General features: G+C 40.8%; 1 protein-coding gene across 1 annotated transcript; it reads right to left on the bottom strand.

The window, feature by feature from the left end:
- Positions 1–1937: 1937 nt before the first annotated feature.
- LOC102403482 (dnaJ homolog subfamily C member 25) lies at positions 1938–21222 on the bottom strand. The gene is made up of 4 exons (XM_006043382.4): positions 20789–21222; positions 7586–7738; positions 5294–5764; positions 1938–3896 (listed from the first exon to the last, which is right to left on the bottom strand). The coding sequence occupies exons 1-4, from the start codon at positions 21119–21121 to the stop codon at positions 3774–3776; spliced, it is 1080 nt and encodes a 359-aa protein (XP_006043444.3). The 5' UTR covers positions 21122–21222; the 3' UTR covers positions 1938–3773.
- Positions 21223–22904: the final 1682 nt, after the last annotated feature.

Below are 22904 nucleotides of genomic sequence, written 5' to 3'. Positions count from 1 at the left end.
GTCCAAAGTCAAGCTGTTAATCATTTGTACGGCCAGGAACTAAACTTTGGTCTGTGCTCGGTCGCTTCCGACTCTTTGCAGCTCCATGGACTGTAGCCCACCAGGATCCTCCATCCACGGAATTTCCCAGGCAAGAATACAGGAGCAAGCTGCCACTTCCTACTCCAGGGGATCTTCCCAACGCAGGGATCGAACCTGCATCTCTTGCGTCCCCTGCACTGGCAGGTGGACTCTTCACCACCGTGCCACCTCGGAAGTCCCCATCCTAAACTTGATCTTAGCCAAAAGGCCGAGAAGCAAAACTTTGATCTGGCTGCAAAGCCTGAACTATGCGACTGCATTCTGCTCACTCGTCTTGAGGTCACAAAAGAAGACACAGTGAAATGGGAGGAAGTTTCTTCACCCCCCTAATGAAGTTGGGGAGGAGTCTGTAAGAAATCCCATATGTCTCTGACCTGAAGTCATATGACCCATTATATACACAACTGTCAAGGATACTCTGATCCTTTAAGAAGCTCATTAAGTTTATGACAAATTATGTAGGCTTTTTACTTAAATAATGTGTAACATTTTTTAATTGCAAGCCATCTAATCTACTTAAGACCCTAAACCTATGTAAATTTTCAGGCTTATAGATTAAGTCCTGATTCTCTGAAAAGATCCCCTCGTTTCACAGATGAGGAAACCAGAAAAGTTAATTTCTTTAGCAAATTTTATCTAGTTACTAGGGTTCAGATTTGGCCTTAGTACATATTTAAATGTGAAGAGTATCACATTTTGTAAATAAAATTATAACTCATCCATACACAACTATTTTGTATAGGTATCAACATTTTGTGCCTCAAGGGCACAATTATAACTCCAGAGACCATGTCCGATATAAAGTCTTTAAGTAGCTAGACCTATTCATACTAATGTCTAATAAAAGCATTTGTCTTTAATTTCCACAGAACTTTCAGTTTGGGGCGAACTCACTGGTTTATAACATTAGCAGAACGTAAGCTTAGCAGTTGGCTTCCACTCAAGGAAAATATTTCCAAGGCATGGGTGTTAAAAGTTTACTGCCCTTTCAGTCCAAAAAATAATCTCAAAGGAAATAAACTACAATTTTCTAAACATACATTCAATAGTACTAAAATAGTTGTCAATTTTGTAAACTGAACTATTATATTTCATGTGATATTTTAAATTTCCATATACCACTTGTATTTTAAATTTCTATACACCACTTGTAGTGTTTAAAATTCTAGGCATGGTCCCTACTTGATAGATGTGTTATGAAACTGCAACCTACAATTTGTAGAACTTGGAGAATTCATAAAGAAATTAGACCAATGAAGGAAGGATCAGTTTTGGAATCTGCTATGAGGATATTTGATGTGAATGTAACTCTAAGGGTAGTTTTAGCACAGACCTCAATTACATGAAGTGATAATAAACAGAAACCAATAAGCAACTATGCTCTGTAAACTCCTGAATTCCAAATAAAAAGGAAATGGTGATAGCTCTAAAATGAAGCTCAAGAAAGGTTTTCTAACTATAGTGGGGTTCTGGGACCCCCTACTCAAGATTCTTCTCCAGATGTTTCTAAAATGGAGAAGCTGTTGGGTTTTTGGTGGAGATGGGCAGTGTAAGGAGACAGTAAAGATACCCAGGATACTTGAATGACACCTGTGATACAACTAATTGCCCTTCCTTTCCTCCAGGATTTTGAAGCATAAAGCTATTTTGCTGAGGAAAGGGGAGAGAAGAATCACAGTCCGGTGAAGGAGAGTCCATTCCTCTTACCCATGCAATGGCCATGATTCCAAAAGACAGACCAAACTTTTACCAAGTAAGCAGGTTGCCAGGAACAATTCCAGAAATGAGATTCCTATATAAAGACCAAAAGAAATACAGCAATCTAACATATATATGCAAAATAATATCCAAAGATACACTGTTTTCATCAGTCAACCTTTATGAATGCTAACACATTCAGTCCTTTTATTTTTCCTTATCACTAGGTTTAAAAAAAAAATACAGTTAATCATTAAGTTATTTGAAATTTTAACAGAAGGGCAAGTACCTACATTTCTTTCTGGTCTTCGTAACACATGGTACACACTTTCATCCTTAGATAATACTGTTGTGTGTCAAATGTACGATAACACAGTCACTGAGACGGGGCTTACGGACTCTACAGACAAGTGCAGCACCTTTAAAAGGCATTACCTATGGTTAAGAGTTGGGCATTTGGGGTTTGAAACACAGCTTCCTATAATTTAGGGCTGTGACTTCTCCACCCTCCCAAAAAAGAATGGATGCATAAAACACTTTCGTCTGAAGTCTACAAAAATATAAATATTATATAATTTTAGAGCTGCAAAAGGACCTTAGTGATCATCTAGCCAGGCTGCTCCCCTAATTTTCTAATGAGGTAACAGGCCCTCACTCACAGAAATAAATAGTCCACCTCAGATCTTTTGCTATATTAACAAGTATGGTGAACTTTTCCCTCCTGCATCTTTGTATGTGTCAGATACTTGGGCTGAGCTCTTGAAAGGACTAGTTGCCTTTGAGGAGAAACTGATTCTGCCTATCTACTATGCTATACTTTTATGCTACATCTTTTAAAATAATACAAAAGCAATATGTTAATCTTTGACTTAAAATGGCATATCAACAAACTTGGGATATACTGCAACCATTTTATTACTATGATGGGCTGGGGTATACCTTTTAACAGGAGTACTGACCAACTATCATGAATGTGTTTTGATACTCTGCTCCAGTATCATACTCGATTCAGTCAAATTACGTGTGAATTACTTTCACTTCCACACGTATAAAACGTTTACACTTCATTGTCTGATAGAACAGCACACACCCATGCACCTCTTCTTTCTGGTTTAAACTCATGTAAAGATGCTCACATAAAATGGATTTTTCATCAAGGACTTCAAAATATATGAACTTTTCATTACACTACTTCCGCTCTGTCTGTTTTCTTTTTTTTTTAATTGAAGGGAGGATTAAGAAAGCAATGCTGTGGTACAAAAAGACCTTCTTACAAGGTCCTCTTCTGGAGAAATGTTTGCGAACACAGTTATAGTCTTATAGTCTTATAATGACTGTAATCAAGACCATCCCACAAGGACAGGAAGGTACATTCACTCTCCTGGAGAGTTTCTGATCTTATTAACAATATTATGACTGGGGGAGATAGTATAGAGACAGCCCAGCAGAAGACTCTCCCAGAGAGATATTTTGAACTTATTTCAATCCTATAATGACTGTCATGAAGATGACATGATAGTTGAATTCATTTTGCTGAAGAAGTTTGTGTCTAGAAAGACACGCTCAATAACGTTATTAAATGCTGTTATAATTACGTTCTGTGAAACTATCAGAGGTCACAAAAGCAGAAAAATGTAGCACTATAACAAAGAATAAGGAAACATTTTTGAAGAATAAACACTTAACACATAGTATTTTTAAATGGTATCTAATAAATTTTCATGTCAAATTTTTAACTAAAGATATAAAACTTTTAAATGGCAACTAATAAATCTTCATGTTAAGTCTTTTTAACAAAATCCACAAATCGATTATAAAAATTGAACAATCATAAATGTCTTATGTATAAAGTTTGAAGGGAAAGTTTAAATGTCTACATTATTCTGTTTAATTCTTGAGGAATTTTAGTTGCTGCTGAGGTTACACTGCTAAAATAATTCAGGTATGAAAATAGTATCACAGTTAAGTTTGGCACAGCAGCATTCCAGCAGTCTTCAGTCATCCACAAATGTCAACCGTCCAGGCCCTTCATTCTTCATCCATCTCCTGTATCTTTTCCATCTAGGGTCATTTGCCAGTCTTTTCTTTAGTTCCTCTTCTTGCTCTTGTTTGTAGACCTATAAGTATAAATAACATGAACTGATTTGACAATCCAAAGAGAAACGTTTTCATTAGCTTTATGGCATGTTTCCCTGATGCTGGGAACGACTGAGGGCAAAAGGAGAAGAGGGCGGCAGGGGATGGAAGGCTGGATAGCATCACTGACTCAATGGACGTGAATTTGGGCAAACTCCGGGAGATGGAGAGGGACAGGGAGGCCTGGTGTGCTGCAGTCCATGGGGTGCAAAGAGTTGGACACAACAACTGAACAACAACAGCATGTTTATATGTTTCAAATATAATTTTAGGTAAAAGTTTCCAATGAATGTATTGGTTTGTCTTCTGAAGACCATGCGCCAAAAAATACTAAGCAATTAAGCACTTTAACATTCAGTGTTAAATTAAAAAATAAAAAAACAACAACTCATGTAAGAACTAGTGTTTTTTTCCACTGATTTCTATAACCTGGAAATACATTCTTTTCTTCCTTGAAATTATATGTGAGTTTAAAGGGTTTAAACATTTCTTCTCTACAACTAACATCCAATATTAAAGAATCAACATAAATTTTCTTAACATGGTACTCAGTAAATTTAACAGATGACTTTAAGTATATGTTGATCCTAACCAAGGAACAAAGTGACCTTATAAATACTTCTGTCTCCAAACTGAACTTACAACTTCTTTTATCTTCAAAGATAATTATTGGTTTTTCAAAATATTTTTAAAGTTCCCAAAGAAGGTTAAACAAACCACAGAGGTTAAAAACAAAGAATATCTTTCATTTCTATAATCGTTAGTGGATGTCAGTTGAAGTTAAATGGACAAGTTTTCATAACCAATTTCACAGCCATATCAAATTTTAGAAAGAAATTACGTTACTTCCCAATTTCAGGAAGTAATGCCTAAGATAATTTCACATAATACCATAATTCAGCCCAGGATAGCACCCCATGACAGACAGTTTATTGTACAGTGGGCTGCTTAAACTACTTAAAAGTGAAAGCTTTTCATATATTGGTTGGGTCAGCCATAAAATTAGTTCAGGTTTTCCATATGATGTTACAATCAAAGTTTACTTAGTGCAATTAACAGAAAATGGTGACATCCTTGCAAACATACATTCTATCCCCGTGCAATTTAACATAACAAATTAGACCATTTTTTAAATGTTTAGCATTAGTAAATTAAAGTATTTGAAGTTCATCTTTTAAAAGGACAAATTTACAGGTTAAAAACTGGCTAGTTTTATTGTCTAGTTATATTGTTATAACTACTAGTTATATTGTCAACAAAAGATCTTTATCCATATTGAACTCTTCGATTTCAGAAATCAGAGCACACTTCTGTGATCCTTTAGTTTTAAGTTGGTAAGGAAGATAACAGTAAAAATCACAGCAGAGTCATTACTCACCTCATAATTCTCCTTTATCCAAAGCTCCCGTTTAAGAAAAGTTTCTTTCTGATGATCTTCTAGACTATCAAACTGAGACTTTGACATCTTCATAGATTTACGTATGATATACAGTCTTTCTTCTTCCCCGTATTCTTTGCCTTTGATGTTAAAATTATAGATCCAGCGGCAATACCACACTATATACGAGCACAGGTGAAAAGGAGCTAAGAGAATCTGAAACAGGAGAAGGTCACGTATCTGGGGCTTCTGATAGCCTCCTTTTATATCTATTTTACTTTTTATAATGTTCTTTATGATGTTCTCCTCCTCGTCACGAACTTCCTCTTTGGACTTTTTGTTTCTACCCTTCTCTTTGGCTTTTCTCAGTAACCCCTGCTGCTTGGCAATCTCCATGGCCTGGATTCGGTACTTGGGCACCGTGGCCAGGTAGCTGATCGTCTTGTCATAGCTATTCCACCAGCTGAAAAACTAGAATATTGAACAAAGAAAAACGGGTCACTTTTATTACCAAAATTCATCTTGGTGAACACAACCCTGCCCGCAAAAAAACCCATTCTGATTAAAAACAGAGACATCAAAGATCTTACTCTGTAGGTTAAAGATACAGTTGAATAATAGCTGTGTGGACATGGGAATCTTCAGGACTGACAAGTCAGATAAGTCATCAGCTGAGCCAAAAAGCCAGTGATTCTCCATAGGAGACACCCAGGATCAAAGGATGCTCAGGGGAATCACACCGTACCTGTTGATCCCACATCTTTACCATCCGACGCCTCCTTAGATCGCAGTTAAGAAATCTCTCTTCTTTCTTTAAAGTTGCAATCTACTTACTGGAGGAGTCAAATGGCAAAACTAGGTGGTAAGGAGTTTCTTTCAAACAATCACAGGGTATAGACTCAGGCAACGATATTTATCTATTTCTAAACCATCTGCACATACCACAGTACTGTTCATCATATTATGAACTGAAAGATTCAAGTATGTTTGAATCTTTACTTATTTGGGCAGGAAAACATTAAATTATTTCTTAAATATATTCAACCACAAAGGGTTTTATTATCAGAAAAAGTCCTACTCCTCATATAGTACCTCACCACACTTTTCAGCTATTTTACTGAATAAATACAGCAATTATACCAGTATCCTAAAATATTATAGAAGCAATCTATTAATCACACACAAAAAAAGTGACTAGAGTATTATGTTATCTAAAACAGAAACGTAAAACTGCCCTTCCTCTTCCTGTTGAAAAGGCAATACTAAAAAAGCTGAAACATTTAAAATATACAATCCTAGTTTTCGATAGGAATTCTCTTGTCACAGAAATTGAATTTCATTTCTGGGAATTAAACTGGAGAAGTAATTTTGAAACTAGCAAATTGCTTCATTCCAGTCACTTATTTTTTTTTTTTTTTCCTTCCCCTCTAGAGGAGGATATGATAGGTATGGTTAGTTTAGGAATTATAGTAGGGAAAACTCATTTCAGGCTGCACTTATATTTCTGTGATATAGTAAAACAACATAAAGTTACTGTAGCACTTTTACTCTATTTCAGGGGTTTTTAAACGGGAGCAGTAGTGCCCTTAAGCTGTCATGTGGAGATGTGTGAGATTTTTGTTTGTTGCAATGGTGGCAAGCACTACACCCCTGGCATTTGGTAGGCAGATGCCAGGACTTGTTAGACCATATTAAGGAATTTGGATTTTTCCCCAAGTTTAATGGGAAATCATTGAAAAGTCCTATGAAAGTTCAGTTTGGTCCTTGAACAACACGAGGGGGCCCCATCCTCTGCAAATTCTGCGTGTAGCTCATAGTTGGCCCTCCATAGGTGCCAACTGTACGTATACACGGTTCCTCCCTGTCCTCCAATTCAACAACCTCCACTGTGTGGTCCTGTAACGAGGACCGCAACTGGTGCAAAGAAGCCAAGTATAAGTGGACCCAGCATAATTCAAACCCGTGCTGCTCAAGGGTCACCAGTAAACCATAGGGATCTAGTTGACATTCACTCTGGCTGTTATATGGAAAATACAGAGCAGGCAATGAGGAAGAGATCTAGGTTTGTTGTTTGGTAATTCGTTTTAGTCGTGATATAATGACATGCACGATTCCTGCCGTCAAAGATTCCAATACTAACAACTGATTAAATATTTTTCTAACATAAAAACTTAATCTGAACTGGAAGTAAAACTGCACAAAAACATACCTCTACTTCAGTTTTAATGACCAGCACTAGGCAATGTGCACTCCTTCACATGCATGTAGATAAACATACCCATCAATACACACCTGCAACACTGAAATAGCGCACACGCTGACCAAAATCACCAGCCGCACATCCACCCTCGGGGCCAAGCGCCGGCTGTAGTAGTGGTAGTAATGGCTGTAGTACTCCTCCGGGTGATCCAGCATGTAATCATAGTCTTTCCGAGTTTCTTCATCCTGTAAAACAAAAATAACAAGACGCCCAGTTTCACATGACAGCTCATAAAATGGCCTTAGTTAATAATCTGTTGAAGTCAAACCTAGAATTTTATAATTATATAGTCAATCTGAGTAAAAGAACAAACTGTCAAAAAGATTTCCCATAATTCCTCAAAGGCACACACAAATTTGTTTTCCAGAACTTTAAGATTAGGTATAAAGCAGAATTTAAATTTTTCCTCAAATTCTTGAGTAAGATTAGGCCTCCTGGAAAAAATAAAAACACTTGAACAGCAAAGAACTATGCTTATTTAGCCAGTGCTGCGGTGCTAACACGGATATAGCTTTGCTCTTCAACTTTAAAAGCATGCTGACACGTGCTCTCAGTAACTGTTGATAGAAAAAAGAATGTTTACTTCTGTTGTATATATTCACAATCATTTCCCAGCCTTGTATAGGAGGTCTTCTTCTGAAAGCAAAGATGAAGATAACAAAAAAATAGACAAAACCAGTCTATGCCCTCAAAACTGAATTATGTTCATCTCAAGGAAACACTGAAACATTGATGGAGTAGAATGGTCAAAATCTACCTCTGTGACTTCAGGCAAAAATTTTAGCCTCTCTGAGCCTCACTCTTCTCCACTTATAAAAGAGATATTAATAGCTCCCCTACTAATTTTACAGGGCTGTTTTGAATATCAAATGACATATATCATATAAAAACATGTTAAAAATATGTACTCCTTTACTATTGTAACACGTTTTCACAGCCCAGTTCATAAATAAAGTAATATATAGCTCTTTCTCAATCATGTAAACATGCTGAAAAAATTATAGCCTTCTGAAATGCTGCTCAAATGTTTACAAATAAAACATTTTTAAAAACCTTCTGTAATTTTAATCAGTTTGTAACGCATACAAATGCCAATCTTTTACTGAGTTACATAGGTTAAAAAGCTATTAAATTATGATTTGCTTTTTTTTTTAATCCCACAAAAACTTGTTTTTCAGCTTGTCTTGTTGCCAGAAAAAATGTTAAACACTAAAACCACAGCAAATTCTTTCATCTGTAAGTGACCACAACAGAAACCATTATGAAAACAAAAATATTTTTTAAACCTAGAGGATTTCTTTCTATGATAAATTAATTATTCAACATTCATAAAGCTGCAGATTATTAGCAAAACCATTTCAAAATCTACGTTTAGTGCTTTACCACAGAGGTGCTTGGATCTGTTCTGAGTCCTGAGTCCTCCAAAATGCAGTTTCTTAGATTTAAAATAAAAAGTTTGCTAATGACAAAATCTTTCCTGTACCCATTAAAATCACTATATATTTCCTATGAAGAATTCTGAATTTGGAAAAAAAAAAAAAAAGAATTCTGAATTTGAATGAGCACATTCTTGGTAACAGTTCTTACATTCATTACATTCAAAATATTTTTTACCTCTGACTAGAATTTGAAGCTAGATGAAGTAGTATCTAGTATAATCAGATGTAAATATATTTAAAGTCTACTCCATGGCACTATATGGAAGAGCCGATATGAGAATCATCTGTTATATAAGGAAAGCTGAGCTCAGGCTGATATTTTCAAATTCACTTCTTGTACATTCTCTTTCATCAGAAAAGATTTTCTCAGGAGTTCCCTGGTGGCCTAGTGATCCTATGCCAGGCTTTCACTGCGACCGCCCAGGTTCAATCCCTTGTCAGGGAACTGAGACCCTGCAAGCCGCACGCCACACGCCTCAGCTGTCAGTCCATTGCTCTTCTATAAGCCATCATCATATTCTAGAGCTTCTAACCTGAAGAGGGTAAAACGTTACAGGTTATACAGATAGCTCTGAAGACTAAAGCCTATGTGATGTACCTCATTTTGAGTACTTCAGGACACCTTTTGAGAATTTTTCCATCCTCCCTCCATCTTTTTTTTGCTTTTGGGACTAATTTTATAGATATGCTCTGTTTCTGGCCTGAAATTATTGCCTTTTAACTCAGCCTCCCAGCCTCGGCAGATGCTTTTTGAAATGTATTTGTTCACACACGATTCTTCTCCTTGCTCCAACTAGATGACAAGTTTTGAAACTAACTGCCCTCGGGGTGAGGCTCCTACAGTCCTCCAGCATCCTTATCCCCGCAGAGCCCTCAGCCAGGTCTGACTGTCTGCACTCCTCCTGGCTGCAGCATCCAGCGAGATCTGAGTGCCACTGAAATGCGCTCTGTGGATACCATGCGTCTGGTGGCTATGCTCTCTTCTTTGTTCTCTTATCTTAGTAAAGGTCATAATCCATGGCATGCAGATATCCTTCTGCAAGCATCTCACCCGTGTCTTACCCCCGAGTCACCATCTTCTCCCTGGCCCCTAGATCTGTGACTCCATCCAGCCCAGAGCTTCATTAACAGGATGGCCAGCTAACGCTCCAGCACCAGCAACTTCAAAATGTATACCTTATGTCTGGCCTCTCTATTGTCACCAGAGCCTGTGGGGTCTATTGAGGTCCCTCTATAATGAGTCCTCAAACTGCCTCATCCCTGTAAACAGTTTCAGGGTCAAGCCTGACTTCTCTTAGAATGGTTTTCTTTTCCCTGGGGCTCATAATTTCATGACCCTGTTTTGGTCATGATTAGAGACAAGAAGGCCTGCGTTCCCCTTGTTACAGCATTTATTCAGCCACAATCTTCTTTTTTTACTGGGTTTATAGCTTTCTCTCCAGAATGAAGAAAATGGATTTTAAGCTGAGCCATGCATAATACACTTTACAAGGTTGTTTCAAGTTTGGCACAAATTGAAGAGTTAGGGAGTCTCAACAATCTAAGTCATAAAGTCCTACTCTTCAGTAACCTACTGAGTTTAGAATCAACCTGATAAGAACACAGGACACCAGGAGTATTAGGAGAAAAGAAAAGACAGACTGGGACCCAGTTAAAGAGTTTCATGCACATTCTTATTTTAATATCATGTATCTATTTTTCCTCCTGGCCATCTTGGGACCTAAGTAGCCTCACAGTTTGTCTGTCTGTCATCTCCAGTGCTCCCCAGTGGCGAGTAAGGGAAGTTCAGTTTTCTTGGCATGCAACACGGCCTCCGTAACTGGCCTAAGTTTACCTACTTAGCAACATCTCATCACTCTCTCTTCTTTTGCCCACAGCAAACATTAGATAGCAACTTCTGGAATTTGGTGTGTTCTTCTTAAGTATAACATGCTCTTTTATATCTATGTCTGAACAGATAATTCACTTTAACTCAAATGCTCTTTCCTTTTACCCAACCTCATGAGCTTCTATTAACCCTTAGGACATAAACAATAGTAGACAGATTCAGACCACTCTTACTACACTTATTACCCATTTATTATAGCACTTATCACATTGTAATCATCAGGGTTTTTATCTTTGCCTTCAATGAGAACTTCTAGAAGGCAGGTAGGGTCATCCATTAATCTCTGTATATCCAAGGCCTAGCACAGTGCCTGGCATTCAATAAATAACATTTCAAAACTGAATGAAATTTTGTAAAGGCTCTCCCTCACTGCAGACATCTCCCCAGCTACCCAGGTCTCCACCTCACCATGAAGGTGGAATAGGTTACCACAAAAACCTGGGCTTGGCAGAAATGACTGCTTGATTTCATAGCTTATAAAGATATGCTAATGTGGCTATAAGAGCTTAAACCTTAAAACAGTGTAATGTCTTACCTTTCAATAAGGTAGTACTTTTTCTTTCAGCAATTTTGTGGATCTTAAGGTCCCAGGGTCAGGAGATTCCAGCTTCTTTCCAAAGCCAAAACCTTTATACTTGTTTCTTCCTCCTCTCTGTCCTGAGCCTTGACAAGCAGGGCAATAAGCGCCTTGTCTCTAATCTCTACAGGAAAAAATGGTGCTTCTGCTGGTGTTCACTCCACTCCCAATCCTCTTGGGCATATGCAGGAGGACTGGAACATAACCACCAATATCTAGATCAAAAGTGAATAAGAGGAAACCCACAAGCAAAGAAAGTACTGAATCCTTCCTTCTCTTGTGAAAATGATCATTCCCCCCTCCCCATAGGCAAAAATATATTATGTTCTTGTCCTTGAAAGAAATAATGAATTGTTTGATCTCAACAGATGTAAACTGCAATAATTTGATATTGCAACCAGTTTCATATTAAAAATTTTTGATTACACAAATAATAGAAACCATTTAGGATGGTAAAGGCCAAGAATCAATAATATATGAAAATACAGTAATAGTTCGTTCTTAAAATATATATATATTCATCCTATTTTTGAAAGAAACTCACACACAAATGATCCTTTAAAAAAAAAAAAAAACACCTGATTTTCCTTCCAGACTATTACACTACCTCTTTAGACTACTAAAGAGGAAGAAAGGTAACTGCTCCGAGTTTCCATTTCTCTTCCTGTTCCCTGCCCACTCAGGCAACTGTCCTCTTAAACATCTTCTCTTCTCAGTGTGCATGCGCTCACAGCAACACCCACCGTTTGCAGTATCACCTCTATACCACGTAAGAGGGACACTCAGATCTGTTTTCCCTGCTCCTCTTATTTTGAGATATCTCCTGAACATTTCCTAAATGTAACATAAATATCTCAAGTTCAGCATGGTCACAATCCAGATCTGTTCCTGTGTTTCAGTTTGTTAACCATCTATTTGGTTACCTGAGCTTTAAAAAACCTTAGTTATTTTCAGCTCAGCAAATAGTTATGCAAGGCATTTAAGAAATGTGCTGAACACAAAGGGGGATAAAAAGACAAACAAAAGTCCTGGCCTCAAGAGCTCCCCCATGTACAGGAAGAATCTAGCAAGCAAGAAAAGCTGTGGACTAAGCACTGACTTCTCTGCCCGAGACCACTGGTAACAGGATTCACAGAAGGCATGAAATGAGTGCTCAATCTTGAAAAGTAAATAAGATGCAGCAAAATTTGTTCCAGGCAAAGGGAGCAGCACGTGTTAAGGTTCAGAAGCATAGTGAATAGAACAGATTCGGTGAAGCTGAGGCACTGGGGAGGTTTAGGGAAGAAAGGAGTAGCAAATGTGGCCAGGAAGACAGGTTTGATAAGAGCTGCAGAGGCTCGTACATGCCATGCTCAAATGTTAAAAGAGTGTGAACTGTCTGCGCTATTCAAACAAAATGGTTTTCAAGTATGAGACTAACAGCACTGAGTAGAAGTATGTATTTTTGGAAGATAACTCTGACAGTATTATAAAGAATGGAATGAGGGAGAAACAGATTTCAGAGACTAAGAAGTAGAAAAAAATAAGACTTCTAGGGATTAAAGGGGTACAGGAATCAATCACGCTGAGAACAGTGATGTTTCTAATTATAGTCACTCTGTGAACCATGTTATTCTAAGAATAAAGGAAGAGGGCATCACGTGTGGATAAGGTGCAGGGGGAAACTGTGGAAGATTTTGAAATGGGGAGGAAAAAAATTACTGGACAGCTTTCCAATGCCTAGAGCCTCCAGGGATTACCTATTCCTGTAGGAGGGCCATGCTTTTATTTATCTTTGAAAAGTCTACTTTCACTTTGTAGGAAAAAAAGTAACTTGTGGAAAACTGGGAGTAATGCAAATAATTCTTATTCACACAAAGACAAACTGTGTCCAGTAGAAATAAGGGAACTGATGACTGCCTTGTCATACTGACCAGTATTACAGGCATTTCAGCACTCCTTGTCTTGACTGTAAAGGGTATGATACTTTTTCTCTTGGGCTTCCCTGGCGGCTCATCTGGTAAAGAAACCGCCTGCAATGCAGGAGACCTGGGTTCGATCCCTGGGTTGGGAAGATCCCCTGGAGAAGGGAACGGCTACCCACTCCAGTATTCTGGCTTGGAGAATTCCATGGACTATTCCATGGGGTCGAAAAGAGCTGCATACGACTGAGCGACTTTCACTTTAATATCTTATTGGTTCCTGCATTAATTAATGAGCTAAATAAAATCTTTGACATGTGTTCATTTTGTATGAGAGTCATCCTCTTTTAAAATTTATGCTTTTAACAAAGATAACAGAATTGGTTTCATGTTTAATTTTGGGTACCTGTGCTACAAATGAGAGACAATTTAAAAATATGAACCCAGAGAATGCACAAATTTCAGGACTGTCAAGGATGCTGTTGAGTTTCATCAGAAGAGATTGGAAAACAAAAAGGAAAGAGTACCCAAAGGATAAGACTCTAAGGAAATGCAATGTTTAAGGTGAAGGCAGAGGAAAAAGAAGACCATAAAGACTGAAAGAAATGGCTAGAAAGCTCAGAGCAAAGGGAGAGAATTACATCAAGGCAGTCAAAGAAGAGCAGCTTAAAGAACTACTTGGTGGCCATCCAATGCCACAAACAGTTCCAAAAGGGAGAGCAGCCCTCTGATCTGAGGCTTAGCCATCACTGTGCACCTTGGGAAGAACAGCTTCAGGATGTGTGCTGACACACACGTCAGTCTGTGACAGTTTAAATGACGGGGTATAAGGAAATAAGGACAGCCAATGGTGAAGAAAGAAGAAAAATGTGACCCCAGTTTCAAAATTAAGGAATGAGAGATGAACCAGTTAAGAGATTCCCAAGTTATGAAAGCGGAATGGTGAGATTCCAGAAGACTAAGGTGGAAGTAAAATGAGTTCAGTCAAGAAAAGCTTCCTGCCTTCCCCAATCCATCCTCAATCTTGTTCCCAGAACCTTCTTTCTGAAACAAACATCAGACTTGCGTTACTTATCCACTTTCAAACATCTGGTAACTCACCAATACATAAAGGTCAACACACCTGAACATACTTTAAAGGGGACATCCCAAACTACTTCCAGTCTCCTGAAACATTCTCCCTACCACGCACCTGAGAGGCTTCTAACCTAGAAACAGTAGATCCCCTACAATCTCTAAAAGTACACTATGGGTCTTCGTGCTGTGAATATCTCAAAATATTCCATTTACCTATGATAAACCTACACAAGCAAAATTAACATGTCAAGTGCTTAGTTTCTGCCTAGAATTACATCAACTCAGTAGTTTTTGTGTTATTCAAAAGCTCTGATGGGTTGTTGATGACATCATGTGTCAGAGAGTCACAGCACTAGAATTAAACACATCTGGTGTTTAATCAACCTTGGCCATAAGTAGGGAGTAATAGCTGGGAGGGATTGGGGGCAGGAGGAGAAGGGGATGACAGAGGATGAGATGGCTGGATGGCGTCACTGACTCGATGGACGTGAGTCTGAGTGAACTCCAGGAGTTGGTGATGGACAGAGAGGCCTGGCGTGCTGCGATTCAGGGGGTCGCAAAAAGTCGGACATGACTGAGCGACTGAACTGAACTGAACTGAATAGGTGACATTAAGGGATGAGTGAAAAGTAAACAACACTTATGGGTTTACAGCAGAAATAGCAAATGTGGCACAAAAGGTACCACATCCTTCTGGGCCAGTGGCAGAACTGTTCAACATGTCATCTTTCCCACTAAACCCAGAAAAGGCCCCCCAAATTTATAAGTGTTACGTGGAGCTGTGACCAATATGAATGAAACCATCTGCTATCAGGCTTACTCAGCTTGGCTGTTTATCAGCATCACAACTGTAATACAAGTTCACATCATTTCTATTATTTTTATGGATACACATTTATTATGAATGACTGCTTAAAATGCGGATCGATGCTGAAAAAGAAAAAACAATAACACCAATAGGATAGTAATACCAATAAATGCAGCTAATTTTCTTCCTCCAAAACAGAGTCCCTGGGAAAAGCACAAAAGTGATTGTACATCTCACTGCTGGAACAAGCCCTGCACACTCACAACTCCATGTTTTCGTTGACCGAGAATTTTCTCTACCAGAAATGTCCCTTCACAGTCAACCGTGGTGACTGTTCTAGATCCAGATCAAAGAGTACATTCTTCTCCAGTCCTCCAAGAAGAAATAATTGTGCCCTCTCAGTGTTGCAATATAATCTACACAATTTAATTATGTAACTTAAATAAATAGTAACTGAACAATAAGTATGTGTCTCCTTATTATACTAAAAGCTTAAAGGCAGGAACTGCGCCTTTTTCATTGCTACGGTCTCCTCCTTCGGAACTTACGTCAGTACCAGTTAGGAGACAGGGTTGATTAAGAGAATATACAAAGGGAGAACAATAAACAGTAACATAACAAGGCAGGAAGTTCAGAATCCCCCTTTTGCCAAATCATTCTTAACTGCGAAAGTCCTGCCCCATCAACCAGACCGATAAAGAGAAACTGAAGTGTTCCTGTGACTTCCCTGCCAAGACAAGGCTGAAGTAGAAGGTACGCTCTACACATCCCTTCAAAGTATCAGATAACCTGCAGGCCAGTAATACCTCCAAGACCTTTTCTGTGTTCTTGTCTTGTGATCTTGCAAAATGCTATCAAACTCTACCACTGTCTACCAATTGCAGGTTTTATAAGTGCATCCTTCCTTACCACCTATTTCCTCACCTGCTTACTTCTATGCCAGCCTTCTCATTTTATCTAGTTCATCCACTTCTTATGTATACTCAGAATTAATGTCCTCACTTTAAAACCCTGAGAAAAGAATTTCTCCTTAAAAATAGAAATGTGATTTTTCTCTCATGTAGGAATTTTTCATTCATATCTATCCAATTTATTTATCTGTACCATTCTTTCAAACTACAGTTAATTTGGGGTAAAATGTCAAAGTAGGCTTCATATACCCATGTCAAAACACCACAAGTCCACTTTCAATTGCCGTTCTATCTGAATCTATCTCCGGATAGGAGTATGTATTTAACCAACTTTCATTATCTATGTGCCAGACAGTGTGCTAGTTGCCACAGATACACATGCAAAAATAAGGTTTAGTGGAGAGGGGAGATGGGCTACTCGGGATTTACAGCGCAGTGTGATAAGTGCTATATCCACATAAAAAGAGCCAACGTTGACACAGTGAGAGTCTGTTTACTTAACTTCCAAAGTCCATGAGTCCCCCTGAATCCCCAGTAGTCAAATACACTAAATAGTTATTTCATCAACCCAACTCATGTTATGAAACAAATATAAAGCAGCGTGTGAAACCATAATGGTTTCAAGCCCTGCTGAGATCTGGAAGTTTAAGTTATTTGAGAACATGAACTAAGCATGACTTGGTAAAAGCATCTGGCAAGTTCCCTTTGCCCTCCATTATTACCATCCTTTTTCTTTTTTTTTGGGGGGGTCATTCTCTCTATTCACAGGAAGAATCTCTGTTGCTATAAAAACAATAACCAACTGTGATATCTCCTTGTCTGACCAACTGCATTTAAATCACATTAGTATCATATTTTTAAACAATCTCCATCTAAAAAAACTCTCTCCAAGAGGTGTTTATTCAACCAAGACTAACTTCAGAGTCATAAACCCACCATATCTTACACAAATATAATTCTCATTTTGGTGAGTCAGAGATGCTTGGTTGTTACAAGTTTTGATGGAACACCACTGTAAGGTTACAATGAGGATATAATATAGCTTCTTATTTATGTTAAAAAAAAATTAAGAGGCTTGAACACACCAAGAATAGGAAATTAGGGAGGTTATCAAAAAATTATGGGGGAGAGAAAAAAAAGGCTTCTGGCTCCAGTGAATTTACAACTGAGTTATTTCAGATTTCACAAAAGAAACAATTTCTGTCACATACACTATTCCAGAGATGGAATCTACCTGCTACTGCTGCTAAGTCACTTCAGTCGTGTCCAACTCTGTGTGACCCCATAGACCTGAGCATCCTACAAAGGAAATACAGAATCAACTTTTCCCACCATATGCCGGCAATAACTGAACACGGCTGTGAAGGAGAACTCAGTCTTCCCAAGGCCCTACCAAGACCCTCCCTCCTTTTCCACTCTCACAGGGTTTACTGCTAGTCTTTACGGAGAAATAGTGTGTATCAGAAAGAGCAAATATAAAGGAAAAGTGGTCCCAAGTCAGCAGTGCTGCCCCCGTGAGGTGATATATGGAATTCCAGGCAGGTGTCTGTGGTTATCTTTATTCCAGAGCCTCTGAACTCATCAACTTCTCCACTATTTTGTCTGACCTGCTCGAAGTAAAAGCCAGATGGACCTCTTAGCCCTCACTAGCAACTTCACTTTCACTTTTCACTTTCATGCATTGGAGAAGGAAATGGCAACCCACTCCAGTGTTCTTGCCTGGAGAATCCCAGGGATGGGGGAGCCTGATGGGCTGCCATCTGTGGGGTTGCACAGAGTCGGACACGACTGAAGCGACTTAGCAGCAGCAGCAGCCCTCCTTCCAGGCTGTGAATATAATCCAAGTGCAACATATAACACATGTAACAGTGGTTGATACATAGCAGATATCAGCTATAACAGATGTAACAGTGGTTACATCTCTTGCCTCGGGCTTCCCAGGCAGTGCAGTGGTCAAGAATCCGCCTGCCAATGCAGGAGAAGCAGGTTCAATCCCTGGGTCCGGAAGATCTGCTTGAGTAGGAAATGGCAACCTACTCCAGTATTCTTGCCTGGAAAATCCCACGGACAGAGGAGCCTGGTGGGCTACAGTCCAAGGGGTCACAAAGAGTCGGACACGACTGAACGTGCACGTCGTACACACACTGTTGCCTGGAGGGGATGACCCCAGTTGATCAGATCACTGCATTCTCCAGAAATTATATCTTCTGACAACTTTCTCACAATTCTCTGTTATGACAGCAATAAAATCAGACCACCCTATTTGTTTTTAATACCTGCTTGCACACACAGCAAGACAAAGTCCTCTTCCTTATCCCAGGAGAGGGCATCTGCAATCAAGTTTTTTTAAAAAAAAGTTTCTGGAGGTGTTCCAGTTGCAAGTGGAATCCATATCTATCTCTATAAAATTAACATGGAAGGTTTCACAGAGCTCAGCAAGGGTCCGAACTAAGTCCAGACACCCCTTTTCTCTCACAGTAATTTCCGTTCTCCTGAGTAATAATGAGTAGGGTTGGGGAAACTATAGAACACTCTCTCACTCCCTCCGTCACCACAATTCTAATTCTAGTTCCCTGTTTGGAGGCATCTGCAGCTACCACAAACCTGTCCCAATCAAGAGGAACAGTGTGCCTTTCTCCAGACATTACTCCTTTTTAACTGCCTCAAAGTTCCTTGTTCTTGAGTGGACAAATTATTTCCTCGAGCTCTTTATTAGCTGACGAATCAGTCCTAAACTTGCAGAAACACTGAGAGGCAGCCGTGACAGAGCCACCAGATCAGCCTCTGCATTTGTCTCTTTAAGAAAACAGCAAGAACAGTTAAGAGTCCTGCGAGTTCCTCCGCTCCCACCCCCCGGCCAGATTTTCTGTACTGTCTCTATCTCTTGGCATTTGTTTTCAAAGTTGTTAATATTACGCTCACCCTTTTCATGCCAAATCTACCCATCTCCAACCCCAGCAGAAGGCGAGAGTTGCCAGTGTTTCTGCTGCCTCTCTTCTGGACGTTCTTCACTGCCCAGTGCTCGCTTCTCTGCTACGGAGGCTTTGGAGGCACAGTGGCAGGTGCTCTGGCTGCTTGTTGGACCGCTCTCTTTCCTCACTGCAGAAAACAGACTGAAGCTTCAGGTGCCAGGCTGCCTTTTATGAAAAATTTCCCCATCTTTCGGCAGTCTTTCCTTAGTCACTCTTCATCCTAAATAACAGACAACCAAGCCCTCTTGGTTGCCTGTGGCCACAGCACTTTCTCAAACCACCCCCCCCCCCACCATCCCGCATTCCTCAGGTAATTGCCAATGAAAACTGCAATCTCACCAATGTTGGTACGAATTTGGTGGATTTTATGGCTCTATATTATCTGAACTGCTCTGGAAAGCAAGCCATGAACTCCTCGACTCAGTATTTTCAGCCCTAGAAATCTTATCTGGAAAAATAATCCACGGTTGAATTATACTATCCCCACTCAAAGTAGTCGTTAAAAGCAGACCATACAACATGAAAAACTGTGCCTCAAAAAGAAAGAAAAAAATAGAAAAAAAATACACTATAACTGCAACTGCCGTTGTATTAGCATGAAGAGACCCCTGAAACAGTAACACACCAAATACGATTCGTACTTTGTGATTTCTTATAGTTTGCTTTTTGCTGCAGTAGAAAACAGGATCAGACTAAATCTCCCCATCCCCGTAAGTACATTAGTCGCTCAGTCGTGCCCAACTCTGCAACCCCATGGACTGCAGCCCACCAAGCTCCTCTGTCCATGGGATTTTCCAGGCAAGGATACTGGAGTGGGTTGTCATTTCCTTCTCCAGGGGATCTTCCCAACCCAGGGATTGAACCTGGGTCTCCTGCATTGCAGGCCGATTCTTTACTGACTGAGCTAGGAGGGAAGCCCTCCCGATTTCCATAGGACTCAAAAAATCCTTTGTTAAATAACTACACATATATTCACAAAATATTTCCTACTAGAAATTCTCAGTCTTGAAACTCAAGTCATTAAGCACAAATTTGCAGCTCCTATATAGGAGGTTTCTCATTGATCATTTAATCCTCATAACAACCTACTGAGCAGGTTTCATGGCCATAATCCTGCATATGAAGAAACAGGTACTCTGACATACTAAGTCACTATCCAAGGTCACATGGGGGTGTCAGAGCCAAAAGTCAAACATCTGGTGTTCTTAGTGTTTTTCTAGAACCTTATGTCCAAGCTGAATGTCACAATTAATACCATCCCCTGAAACCAAGTTTCTGTCATGCCAAATTGGGGCAGTCGCACTGTCATTGGAGATCTTTCCAGTGTTCTATCACAGACCTCGGTAATAACAATCACCCTGCTTTCCAAGTGTGAGCTGCATCTTATTAAAATGCCTTCACCAAATCATAAGCCCAAACCTTTGCATACCAAAGACAGCCACAAAAAGTAGGGGGCTAGCTACTCCCCAAGACTGAGGGGGTTCCCATCTTCGTCAATGGGCCATGTGGGCTCCCTCACTTGGGAAAGCCCGAGCATCCTAATGATGGTAGAGCTGGTCGAGCTTGGCGCCGGAATCACAGGGAGCCTCGCTCCACCGGCCAGGTGACAACGGGGTCGCGCCGCGCGCTTCCCTGGCAGCTCCTCGCAGCCCCCAGGCTTACCTTGAGAGTCTCGTAGGCGGTGGCCACCAGCAGGAAGGCCTCCTCGGCGCTCTGCGGCGTCAGTCCCGGGCCCTCCTCGCCAGGTTCGGGCCGGTAGCGGTCGGGGTGGTAGCGCCGGGCCAGCTGGCGGTAGGCCCGCGCGATCTCCGCCTTGCTGGCCGTGCGGCTCACGCCCAGCACCTCGTAGCAGTCCCGCGTGCCGCAGTAGAGTCCCTCCACCAGGCCCGCCGCCGGCCGCGCGAGCAGCAGCGCGAGCAGCAGGGGCGGCAGCAGCACTAACCAGCGCCGGTTAGCAGCCCCAGCTCCCCGGCTCGGAGCGAACGGGATCGCCATCCCGGCTGGGCCACGGCTCCGAGAGCCCAGCCGCACCCCGGCACTCCGCGTTGCGCCCCGCTCGGCGGCCCGGGCTCAGCTCCACGTCAGCACGCGGCGCCTCGGCGCAGGCGCACCGGGCGCGGCGGCCACAACCACTTCCTTCACGACTGTTGCTAGGGGAACAGGACGCTTCAGCAGCCCGGCCGCTTCCGGTAGCTTTGAAAACTTGTTCCTAGTCCCAGAGAACTGGGTTTGTTCTCAGTCTGACAGACCTAAAGGATGTCTCTGTCTCTGAGGTACACTTAACCAGTATGTGCATAGCGCTCTACTGTCCCCTTTCCACGCAGTCTTTAAGGCATCACGACCTCACCGGCTGCGGTTGGTAATCTAGCTCTCATGCGGTCTGGTTTTCAGCGTCAAGATGTGTGCGCAGGGTTTTAAAGCCGGGTCTCGATAACCCCATTCTGCCTTTCCAAAAATAAACTAAACTTTTAGAGATTCTAGACGTTATCTGACTTAAAGTGCATGGCCATCTTGTTCTGGGTTTCTTAGCCTCCACACTATTGACATTTGAACTGGATAATTCTTTGTCTTTTAGGGGCTGTCCTACCCGTTGTAAGATGTTTAGCAGCGTCTCTGGTCTCTACACACTAGATGACAGCAGTTCAGTTCAGTTCAGTCGCTCAGTCGTGTCCGACTCTGCGACCCCATGAATCTCAGCACGCCAGGCCTCCCTGTCCATCACCAACTCCCGGACTTCACTCAAACTCATGTCCATCGAGTCGGTGATGCCATCCACCCATCTCATCCTCTGTCGTCCCCTTCTCCTCCTGCCCCCAATTCCTCCCAGCATCAGAGTCTTTTCCAATGAGTCAACTCTTCGCATGAGGTGGCCAAAGTATCAGAGTTTCAGCCTCAGCGTCAGTCCTTCCAATGAACACCCAGGACTGATCTCCTTTAGGATGGACTGGTTGGATCTCCTTGCAGTCCAAGGGACTCTCAAGAGTCTTCTCCAACACCACAGTTCAAAAGCATCTATTCTTCGGCGCTCAGCTTTCTTCACAGTCCAACTCTCACATCCTTACATGACCACAGGAAAAACCATAGCCTTGACTAGACAGACCTTTGTTGGCAAAGTAATATCTCTGTTTTTCAATATACTATCTAGGTTGGTCATAACTTTCCTTCCAAGGAGTAAGCGTCTTTTAATTTCATGGCTGCAGTCACCATCTGCAGTGATTTTGAAGCCCCCCAAAATGAAGTCTGACACTGTTTCCACTGTTTCCCCATCTATTTCCCATGAAGTGATGGGACCAGATGCCTGATCTTCGTTTTCTGAATGTTGAGCTTTAAGCCAACTTTTTCACTCTCCTCTTTCACTTTCATCAAGAGGCTTTTTAGTTCCTCTTCACTTTCTGCCATAAGGGTGGTGTCATCTGCATATCTGAGGTTATTAATATTTCTCCCAGCAATCTTGATTCCAGCTTATGCTTCTTCCAGCCCAGTACCACCACCCTAATCCTGACAATCAAAAATGTATCAGTGTGTGGGTGCTAAATCACTTCAGTCGTGTCGGACTCTGGGACCCCATGGACTTTAGCTCTCCAGGTTCCTCTGTCCATGGGATTCTCCATGCCCTCCTCCAGGGGATCTTCCCAACCCAGGGATGGAACCCCCCTCATTTAAGTCTCCTGCATTAGTAAGCGAGTTCTTTTTACCACTAGCACCACCTGGGAAGCCCCGGAAATGTATCCACGTATTCTCTAATGTGTTCTGGAGTTACAGGTGCAAGAAAAAATAC

The sequence above is a fragment of the Bubalus bubalis genome, chromosome 3 (assembly GCF_019923935.1).
Source record: "Bubalus bubalis isolate 160015118507 breed Murrah chromosome 3, NDDB_SH_1, whole genome shotgun sequence".
In the NCBI taxonomy this organism is placed as follows: Eukaryota; Metazoa; Chordata; class Mammalia; order Artiodactyla; family Bovidae; genus Bubalus; species Bubalus bubalis.
The sequence above is the reverse complement of the archived record's forward strand: the minus strand, read 5'-3'. Positions and strand labels throughout refer to the sequence as shown.